The 11,402-nt window shown below is 43.8% G+C and overlaps 1 protein-coding gene across 3 annotated transcripts in view; it reads left to right on the plus strand.

Annotated features, from left to right (window-relative positions):
• The window catches only part of atrx (ATRX chromatin remodeler), a 55,116-nt gene extending 49,525 nt beyond the window's left edge, over positions 1-5,591 (plus strand). For all 3 annotated transcript variants that reach the window (XM_063000373.1, XM_063000372.1, XM_063000374.1), the window contains 4 exons: positions 739-852; positions 2,133-2,228; positions 3,229-3,357; positions 4,345-5,591. In XM_063000373.1, the coding sequence (XP_062856443.1) occupies positions 739-852; positions 2,133-2,228; positions 3,229-3,357; positions 4,345-4,563 (558 nt within the window). In that variant the 3' untranslated portion in view covers positions 4,564-5,591. The remainder of the gene's footprint in view (positions 1-738; positions 853-2,132; positions 2,229-3,228; positions 3,358-4,344) is intronic.
• Positions 5,592-11,402: the final 5,811 nt, after the last annotated feature.

The following is an 11,402-nucleotide window of genomic DNA, read 5'->3' on the forward strand; positions in this document are numbered from 1 at the left end:
GTAAAAGCAGGGCGCCCAGGTGGCGCAGTGAGATATTCCGCTCTAGCACACCAGCGCCGAGATTCGGAACTCATCGGTTCAACACTCGAAGTTGCCACCGGTCAGCTAGGCGCCATCTAGCGGGCATAATTGGCAGGGCGGGATGACCAGGGGTCTTCAAACGCTGTGTAAGGACCCTGATTGGCAGATAGAGAGACGCCTGTGCAGAGTGCATGGGTGAAAAAGGGTTCCGCTAAGGGCTGCGTGCGGGTCGGAGGAGGTGTGAGCAGCGGTATCCCCACCTCGACTGCAATCAGGGATCCCCCAGCAGCGGAAGACAAATTGACTACTCTAAATTGGGAGAAAATGCATAAATAAATACAAAAAAACAGTAAAAGCTAGTTTGGAAGCAAAGTTAGATGGAATTTTCTAGCTTCTTCCAACTTTTTTGGACAAAATACCAAGCAGACCCGTCTCCTTGACTATACAGTTGCTTCAACCAGCAATTATTGTATATTATTGAGTATAATACACAATATAAACTGAAACGGCAACCTGTGCATTAAAGGTCTAATATTTGAGACCAAAAGTTGGTTTGGAAGCAAAGTTAGAGGGAATTTTCGTGATTATTCTGTTTTTTGGGCAAAATACCAAGCAGACCCGTCTCCTGCTCTCCTTATGACTATTTCGTGACTAAGTTTCTGACCTTTAACCCTGACATTAAGAGATTTTTATGTGTGTTGTCTTGTATTTTCTCAGGGTCTCTCCATGCGCGTCAACCAGCAGTCGTACTCCTCTGCAAATTACGGAGCAGCCAACTACTTCCCCTTCAACGTGGCTGCGCTGGCCTCTATGTCCAACCAGCAGCTGGAGGTCAGTAATAATCGCCGCGCACACACACGTCGCATGCCTCGGTCCTCCCGGACGGGCACGCGACAGTTGGTGCGGATCTCTATTTCTCCACCGACTCCTATTTCTGGAGGCTGTGATTGTGCTGGAGGGAGCACGAGTTGTCCGGACGGATCTAAATCGGAGCGCATGTGGCCGAGTGAGAGTTTGTTTGTGTGATCAGGTACAGCTGTGTATATACGCGGTGTCCCGGCAGTACAGGGACGGTAAACAGTTGTTGTGTTTGAGCTGACGGTTATGTGCAGAGTGCAATGTTTACACTACAGAAGTGTCTTTTTAACGTTTATATATCGTTTTCTACACTTCTTTGGTTGCACTGCATGGCTGTCAACTCTTATCATCCATGCACACATTGAGCCATAGTTTGGGGGGGGAGTATTGGGGGGACTACTTTGCTTTGCAGTAATGTTAATGCCCATGTCCTGTTTTCATTTAATGTGGTAAAACATACAGGGTGGGAGCCAGATAGGGACTCTCTCGTGGCTGCTTGATGGCATCTGCACAGAGTAGAGGATTAATGCAATCAGGGTGCGGCTCTCCGTACACGAAGCTGGTCCGCATATGAACTCACCTCGTGCAGGTGAAAAGATGCAGTCGGCTACTGCACGCGTGTCGGAGGGGGGCGTGCGTTAGCTTCGTTCTCCTCAATCGGAGTGGGGATCAGCATCGGTGGAGAGGAACCATAATGCAGTCGGGCGGTTGGACGCGCTAAAGTAGGGAGAGAGAAAAAACCCAACTGGTTTAACTGGTTTTTGGTGTCATATTGGTGCATCTGGCTGAGTGGGGTGCCTTACGAGATGTATCCCGAGGTGCCTTGTGCCTGTGTTACTGTTTGTGTGGAGTTTAACATGTCCTTCCTTCATTGCCGAGGCTTTTCTTCAGGATCTGCTGTAGATACAAGTGAGTGGGTAGGTGGGTGCTTGTGTGGGCAAGTTTATTATACAATAGCTGAGTGACTGGGTTACACTGATGGATTGACGCACTGTCCAGGATGTGCAGGGAAGCACAGGGTCCACGTTAAGCCAGACCCGCCTGAAGTGGTTTGTCAGATAAATGAATCTCATTTAAAATTACACGGCTGATTTAATTTAAATAAATAACTAAAACCTGTTTCTTTAGGGTTCTTTCATGTGTTTCATGGTTCCTCTGTAATTTGCTTGCATGTAATGAAGCTGACGTGTAAATGTAATGGCATCATGCTGAGTCTCACGATTTATAATGATTTTTTTCTCCCCACATCGAAGGATCTGATCAACCAGGGCCGACAGAAGGTGCTGGAGGCCACCAATGCTCTGAAGATCGTGCCCAGAGAGTCCTTTGAGGACATTATCCAACAACTGGTGAGTACTGTGATGAAGGAGCAGGTTAGAGAGCAGTAACTGAGATGTCTCAACAACCCTATGAAGGGTCTATTGATCTCTCTACGTAGATGCATTTTATGTCGTCCTACACTCTCGGGAAGAGGGCGTGTCTAAATTCTTAGAAATCTTAAAGTGCTCCTACTGAGGCGCCTTAATTCTGAGTGATAATCCGACTGAATTCAGATAATTCAGACTAATGCAAAGCAACCAACGGAGTTCTTTTCATATGTAAATAAACTCTCATTGATTTTTAATGTGTATAAAGGTGCACAAGTGTCGTTTATTTGTAAATTCAGGCTCGTCAGGGCCAGTTGAATCATTTTCAGTACACGGAGGGAGACTCAGCCCGCCAGTTTGAACGGCCCGAGGCTAACTGTGGCGACGTAATTGCCATAATCTCTGTCTAAGAAGTAGTGCGTCTAAATAATCTGCCTCATGAGTCCGATGTCTCATTAGAATCCTCTCTACTGAGGCAGCAAAACAGCTCACTAGGTTTTCAGACAGACCCGTAGTGTATATTATCAAATATAATATACAATACAAGCTGAAACGGCCACATGTGCGCACTAATGGTTTTAAGTTTGGAAGCAACGTTAGATGCGACACACTGGGGAGTGAAGGGAGGGCATTTTCTAGATTTTTCCATCTTTTTTTGGGGCAGAATACCAAGCAGACCCGTCTCCTGGCCTCCTTATGACTGTGCACTGTAGAGAAACGTGCAAAAGTTCAGAACATTGAAACTTTTAATGACCCTGCGCACGGCCCTGTCTGCAGCTGTAAAAGCTCGCGTCTACACCTAGTCTCGGCAGGGTGAAACCAGATTTAGGATGCACGGTTTGGACCAGCTGGAGAATCCTTGTTTGGATCTGTGCACTCGTCCTATAATTCACCGCGATTCAAAGCTGTGTGTGTGGTGAAGTGTGGAGCGGTGCAGTGAGTGTAGTGAGCCCGGTCTAACAGGTGTATTTGTGTCTGGCAGTGGAAGGACAACCCCAACATGACCGAGGCCCAGGTGCAGGGCATTGCTCTGGCCCAGAAGGATGCCATCGATATGGAGCTCAAACACAGAGAGGCTGTGTACCGAGATATCCTCAACAAGCAGCAGATGGTAAAGTCTTTCTTTCGGTATTGTTCTTTACCGCGTCGGCATAAAAAAATATAGGTCATCTATCTAGCTATCTGTCTGTCTGTCTATCTATCTGTCTATCTGTCTGTATTTATCTATCTGTCTGTCTATCTATCAATTTGTCTGTCTGTCTTTCTGTCTATCCATCCAACTATCTGTCTGTCTGTATATCTGTTTATCTATTTATGTCTGTCTAACTATCTATCTGTTTGTCTGTCTGTCTATTTATCTGTCTGTCTAACTTTCTGTCTGTCTATCTATCTATCTATTTATCTGTACAGTATGTCTATCTGTCTATCTATTTATCTGTCTATCTTTCTGTCTTTCTGTCTGTCTGTCTGTCTGTATGTCTGTCTATCTATTTTTCTATCTGTCTATTTATCTGTCTATCTATCTGTCCTATCTGTATGTCTGTCTGTCTATCTGCCTACCTATCTGTCTGTCTGTCTGTCTATCTATCTACATACCTATCTATCTATTTATCTGTCTATATTTCTGTCTGTCTGTCTGTCTGTATGTCTGTCTGTCTATCTATTTTTCTATCTGTATGTCTCTGTCTGTGTATCTATCTGTCTGTCTATCTGTCTGTCTATCTATTTATCTGTCTATCTATCTGTCCTATCTGTCTGTATGTCTATCTGTCTGTCTGTCTACCTGTCTGTCTGTCTGTCTGTCTGTCTGTCTGTCTGTCTGTCTATCTATCTATTCATTCCCCAAGAGGATCAATACAGTCTTACTTTATTTTTTGTCATATTTACATCACTTTTATCCAAAGTGACTTACAGTACTGTGACAGTACACTGTCTAAGCAATTGAGGGTTAAGGGCCTTGCTCAGTGGCAACCTGGCAGTGGTGGGGCTTGAACCAGTGACCTTTCGATTACTAACTACAACTGCCCAATATTTGTCGATGTTTTGCATTAATTTTCTCTCGGATCTCAGTCCTGACGTTTGTCTCGTTTCCTCACAGCTGATGATGTACGTGCAGAAGGTGCTGACCAACCGCAAGGCGCAGGAGCAGCAGCTGGCGCAGGCCAGACAGGCCATGCTGATCAACCAGCTCGCCATGCAGAACGGCAGCCTGGGTCAGATAGATCTGCTGGGCCTGTACCACCAACAGCTGAACGCCCTCGGAGCTCTGCCAAACACCACAATGGGCAAGAACCCCGGGCCCTCCAAGGGCCTGTAGAGAGCCTGTACTACTGCCTCTCTTTGTTTTTGTTTTTGTTTTGTTTTTGTTTTTGCTTTCCTCTGTGCATCTGGGCATCCAAAAAAAAAGCCAGCTCGGACTCGGTCGAGCCGAACGGTGCGGAGGACTTTACGGCAAAGTGTTGTAGGCAGGGCGCTTTGTAATTCTGTACATATAGCCTTAGTGTTAACTGAGTTTTTTTTTCTTCTTCTTCTTCTTCTTCACATATTTAAAATGTTCTCCCAGAAAATGCTTTTAAGCATTGCATTGTTGGTTTCCCCTTAAATAAGGGCTGTGCATTTTTTTTATACGACTCGAGATGAAATTAACTGTGGACCATAGTGTTGCTCATTTGTATGTTTTAAGTGATTTAGAAGAAGAATTTATCTTATTAGGTACTACGTGACGTCTGTCTGGTGGATGCTCAGTGGTGCTCGACCGGCGCCCCTATCAACACCTTAAACAACGAAAACACCTTAAAAAAACCGATGCAGTGATGGCCTTACGTCCACTCGAATTTTCCTTTTCACACACGGAACAGTATCTGGTTTTCTAAAACGGCTTTTAGGCTTTTACACTCGTCGTTGCTTCTCTTGTAATGGAATGCCCGTGTTGTTAGACCCGCCCGCACTTTTGTATCTTCCCATTTCTTGTCGTAAAGTGTTGCCTAGCGTAGTCTCGTACCGTTTTCCTTTCACTCGTTTCGGCGGGCGCTCGTTTTCCCGAGTTGCGCTCGTGTCCGCACACTTCTGAAGGTCAGGAGGATGGGTGGTGCGCCTGTCCGGCAAAGCTAACCGACCGCGCTAGGCGACGTGTATCCTGCGCGGCGATAGATACAGAAGCTACTCTAGGAGACCCTAGGTCGCACAGGGTGTATTTCACGAACGTAGATGAACTCTTCTGCCTCCTGACGATATTCTCATGTTAGCAAATATATATTCCAACTTGTTTTTTGCCATTTATCTGATCTGCTGTTTACTAGAATACGTATTTAATATTACATTTAAATAAAGTGACCAAAAAGGTGATTTGCATTGAGTGGTCTTATTGTGTTCGCTGTGTTTATACACACACACACACACACACACACACACACACATTGATTGTTTTGATTGTTTTAATAGATTTTACTGCAATTTTTATCAATAAATCTACACTTAATCACCATTAATCTAGAAGTAATTAAACCAGTAGTTGATGATTCTTGACCAACATTGGTGCCTTGCCACGAGACCACACACACACACACACACACGTGTGCACTCAGGCAGCATGAACAAACGCTTAATAACTGGTGTAAACTACCAGTAGTGTTAATACCATGGAAAGTGGCTTCTTGGTAAGTACGGTTTGGGATGTAGCAACTAGTATTTATATGTGGGAAATGGAAGCCTAGGAAGGTCTGCCATGCCAGCTGCCCTTAACCGTGTACGTGTGGATCTGTATATATGACAAATGAAGGCATTCCATCTACTCTAAATTGTTCTTATATAGTATGTTGATGGTCGCAGCTCCTAACCTGTAGCATTATGGCAATTAATACAGACACAGTAAAACAGTTTAAATTTAAATCTTCCACCCATTTTTTTATTTTGATTGTTTAAATAGATTTTACTGCCATTTTTATGAATAAATCTACACTTGATCACCATTAATGACAAGCTTAACCCTACTAAACACCTTTAGGAGTAATTGGACCACCAGTTGACGATTCTTGACCAACATCAGTGCCTGGAATATGCTGGAATCAGTCTTGCCACGAGACCACACACACACACACGTGTGCGCTCAGGCAGCTGTGAACGCAGCAGCGACGTGCATTCTTTCTGTAAAATAATAATAATAATGTTTCGGGGTCTTAAAAGCTTAATAAAAAGAGTGTAAACTACCAGTAGTGTTAACACCATGGAAAGTGGCTTCTTGGTAAGTACTATGTGGTTTGGGATGTAGCAACTAGTGTGTATATGTGGGAAGTGAAAGCCTAGGAAGGTTGTGGGTTCGAGTCCTGCCTCTGCCATGCAGCCCCTGTTGGACTCTTAACCCATGTACGTGTGGATCTGTATATATGACGAATAAAGGCATTCCATCTACCCTAAGTTAATAAATCTACACTTAATCACCATTAATGACAAATTCAACCATACTAAACACTTTTAGAAGTAATTGGACCACTAGTCGACGATTCTTGACCAACATTGGTGCCTTGTCATGACAAACGCTTAATAAAAAGAGTGTAAACTACCAGTAGTGTTAACACCATGGAAAGTGGCTTATTGGTAAGTACTATGTGGTTTGGGATGTAGCAACTAGTGTGTATATGTGGGAATTGAAAGCCTAGGAAGGTCTGCCATGCAGCCCCTGTTGGACTCTTGAGCAAGACCCTTAACCATGTACGTGTGAATCTGTATATATGACAAATAAAGGCATTTCATCTGCCCTAAATTGTTCTTATATAGTATGTTGATGGTCGCAGCTCCTAACCTGTAGCATCATGGCAATTAATACAGATACAGGAAAGCAGTTTAAATTTAAATCTTCCCACCCATATTAGTGTTTTATTTTGATTGTTTAACTAGATTTTACTGCAATTCTTATCAATAAATCTACATTTAATCACCATTAATGACAAACTCAAACCCATTTAACACCTTTAGAAGTGATTGGACCAGTAGTTGACAGATCTTGACCAACATCAGTGCCTGGAATACGAATGCTTAGTAAAAGTGGACACAAATTCACTAACCAACACTCCAAAATCTTGTCCAGACTTTCCTGTAGAGTAACGGGTGTTAAAACCACCCAAATCTAATATTGTACAATTATTAAAAAAAAAAATAAAACAACAAATATTTCACTCTGTCCGTCCCGACCGGATGAACTGACTCATCAAACCGACTCTCTGAATCAGTAGTTCAAACAGATCAACTCGCTGAACCCCGAGTCATTTGTAATTGGATGTCGGACACGAGGGGACTCAGGAAACGGCGATTATCCAGTACACACCTAATCCATTACCCTGTCAAGAGACCCAAAACACTTGCAAGCACTTTAACGAGTTCAGTGGAAAAGCCGCATTAGATACTTGGCCTACAGGATTAGGAGTCAGTTTTCTGGACCTGAACTGAGACTAGTTTTGAGCTAAATATAAGTAACTATTGTAATTCTACATCGAGTCTCTTTTAGTGTTGAGCTGGGACTGGTCTTGGCCGGAGAATCTGGCTCGTGTCACCGTTCCAATCAAACATTTGCACTTAAACGGTCGGTGAAACGGCTATAGGTTCAGTTTTACAGCTTTATAACTGCGTACATTTCCAAAATATTCTGGAATTCGTCTTGCCATGAGACCACACACACGTGTGCGCTCACGCGGCTTTGAACGCTGCATTCTTTCTGTACGTCTAGAGCATTAACCGTGTTAATACCATGTAGAGAGGCGTCACTGGTAAGTACTATGTGGTTTGGGATGTAGCAACTAGTGTGTGTATATGTGGGACAACGGTAGCCTAGTCGGTAGAGCTTTGGGCTATTGAATGGATGGTTGTGGGTTCAAATCCTGCCATGCAACCCCTTCCTAACTGTGAACCAGTGTATCTGAATATATGACAAATAAAGACATTCCATCTGCCCTACAATGTTATTATATACTATGTTGATGGTTGCAGCTCTTCACCTGTAGTATCATGGCAGTTCATACAGATACAGTAAAGCAGGGCGCCCAGGTGGCACAGCGGGATATTCCGCTAGTTCGAAACTACTCGGTTCGAAACTTGGCATTGCCACCAGTCGGCTGGGCGCCATCTTTTGAGCATAATTGGCAGTGCCTGCAGGGAGGGATGACCAGACTTGATCAGAATATGTGGGCAAGGTCTTCAAACACTGTGTAAGGACCCTGATTAACAGATAGAGAGGCGCCTGTGCAGAGTGCATGGGTGGAAAAGGGTTCCGTTAAGGGCTGCGCGTGGGTCGGAGGAGGCGTGAGCAGTAATATACCCACCTCGACTGCAAAAAATAGGGGATCCCCAGCAGTGGAAGACAAATTCTGCACAATAATGTAATGTAACAGTAATCTGACCCCATTTTTTGAGTTCTTACACAAAGTATGCATTAAATGAACAACAGGAACGTGCAAAATAATAGGTTTTTAGGCTTATACCTTTTTACAGCCTCATGACAAAGGGGATGAGATCCACATATATCTGGAATTTCAGCTTAAGTTTACCTCAAGACCGGATGTTACCTTAAAACCTTTGCTGAATTTAACTCTTAAGATATAGCTGAATGTTTTTGGCTAGGAAGATGGGGTGGTCTTGAAGTGGTGCAGCGGTAAAAACACACGCTAGCACACCAGAGCTGGGATTCCAAATACATGGTATCGAGTCTCAGCTCGGCCTGTCGGCTGGGCTGAGCAGCCACATGAACAACGATTGGCCTGTTGTTCATATAGGGGTGGGATATTAAAGCCAGATAGGGTCTCTCACATGACTGATGCAACTACGACTCTGCTGGCTGATTGATGGTGCCTGCACAGAGACGGGGAGAGAGTGCAGGCAGGGAGGGTGTGTCTCTCCATACACTGAGCTGGTCTGCGGCTGATCTCGTCTGGTGTAGGTGAGAAAATGCATACGGCTGCTGCCCACGTGTCGGAGGGGGTGTGGGTTAGCTTGGTTCTCCTCGATCGGAGCCGGGGCTGGCATTAGTGGCGAGGAAGCATGACATAATCAAGCAAATGGACGCGCTAAAAGTCGGGAGAAAATGCATAAACAAAGTATATATAAAAAAGAATACTTAAGTGCAGTACATTTTAGTGTCAAATGCAGCCTCAAAAGTGCATAAAACCCCAAAAAACAGACAAAATCTGATGAATTGTTAAACATTATTAATGATTTCAGCCCCACTGTCCCCAATCCTTCCCAAATCTGTCTCTGTCTGTCCTTCTTATGTCCTTACTCTAACTAGATCCAAAGTCTAGAAGAACATGTGAGGGATTTTGACTTGATGGTAGTTCAAGTCTTCGTTTGCAGTCCAGTCCAGCCTTTCCCCGGTCTTTCCCCGGATAATCCCGTCAGAGTTTAGCGCTGGCGAAACCAGAATACGTTTTCCTGTACAAACGGTTCGTCCTGGCTTCATTTCTGCCAAAATTTCTTCCACTCGTGGTCTTTTCATTGCCCCTCCTATACGGCCGGCCCTTCCCCTCACGGGGGACTTTGGGTTCACAGCTCAGAAACAGGCGCCAGAAGTGAAACGTTACAACTATTGCAGATGTTGAAATGTTGATTTCATCTTTATTTTGTGAGATTAACATTTCGGCTACGTTTGCACCTCCGTTCCTGCCTGCTGATGCTGGGTAGCAGTTCCTCTTTTACAGATGTATAAATATGCACTTATGATTCAGTGTAGTGAAAGTTTGTGCACCCTTATTAATGTAAACGCAGCACAACAATATGCTGGATTCGTTTCAAACCTTTTTTACAAGAGGTTCGTGACCCATCGACCCGCCTCGTCCTCTTTTATTGTTTCGCTTGCTGCGCGGATTTGATTTATGCCTCCGCAGGCCGTATTGGGAGAACTTTCTCATCGCTTTTTTCGAGCCAAGAGCGGTCCCTTTACATCATCAGCCATCATCCGCATCTCCGGAGAGATTGATTACTCGAGGCTGCAGCTCGGCTCTGGAATCCGCCTTCTCTAGGGCGCTGGGCGTTCGTCAGATGGACTTTCATCCCCACACCCAAAAACCGAAAGCACGTTCTTCACGTTCAAAACACCGTAGCTCGGACGTTTCATTTATTCAAATCAGTAGCTGTGAATCTACTGTCTGTGTTTGTGTGTCATGTTGTAGTGCGTAAATCAGTGCAACAATATTTTTCTGTGAAACATTTTAATGACAACTTTTTCTCTCTCTCTCTCTCTCTCTCTCTCTCTCTCTCTCGAGCAAACACGGTCACTCGCAATGAACAATCAATGGCAAGACAATTTTATTGTCGTTCGCTCAGCCCTCAGTAGAAGCTACAACTCATCGTTTCAAGTTCATTACAAAATAGAGACTTTGCAATAAATAAATATATTTATATAGAGATTTAGAATTATACATTATATGTAGAAAATAAATATATCGTACATCTCATAAATAGGTTCATCCATATTTACACTCATCGCGTTTTAACATTTTAAGAATGTTCCTGACGACCCGAACGTTACAATCCACAATCGACCTTTTTGCACACGTCGTAGCTTTTCCCTGGTTACTACCAGAATATCATTGCTTATTTTTCCAAGAGTGCATTCGATTTTATTAGGCAGACTTTTCCAAAACCTTAGAATGAATTTTAAATGGTGCTAAGAGCTGCATTATGTCTGTTTAAGTCTCAGTCTGTGTTCCACCCTGTTCTGATTAACATTTCCATAAACTCTGCAGCCTTTCAGTCTTTCTATTAGCAATAGTTAACGTTAGGGATGCACCGATACCTGATTGGCAGATCAGATTTGATACACGCTATGTGACCATACGTACACTGTATAGCCAGAAATATGTGGACACTGGTCATTACCATGGTGAGCATGATATACAAAAGCATGGCCATCAACATAAAGTTGCTTTTTGTTACTGCAGCTATAGTGTCTGTGCCAATTTAGCCAAAAGAGCATTTGTGAGTGTCCCAAATAAGTGGTAGACTGAATCTACATAAACTATATGGCCAGAAGTATGTGACCGCTGGTCATTAGCAAGGTGGGCATGATATACAATACCATGACCATCAACATAGGGTTGCCTTATTGCCACTGCAGCTATAGCGTCTGTGCCCATTTAGCCCAAAGAGCATTTGCGAGATCAGGCACTGATG

The sequence above is a fragment of the Trichomycterus rosablanca genome, chromosome 8 (assembly GCF_030014385.1).
Source record: "Trichomycterus rosablanca isolate fTriRos1 chromosome 8, fTriRos1.hap1, whole genome shotgun sequence".
NCBI lineage: Eukaryota > Metazoa > Chordata > Actinopteri > Siluriformes > Trichomycteridae > Trichomycterus > Trichomycterus rosablanca.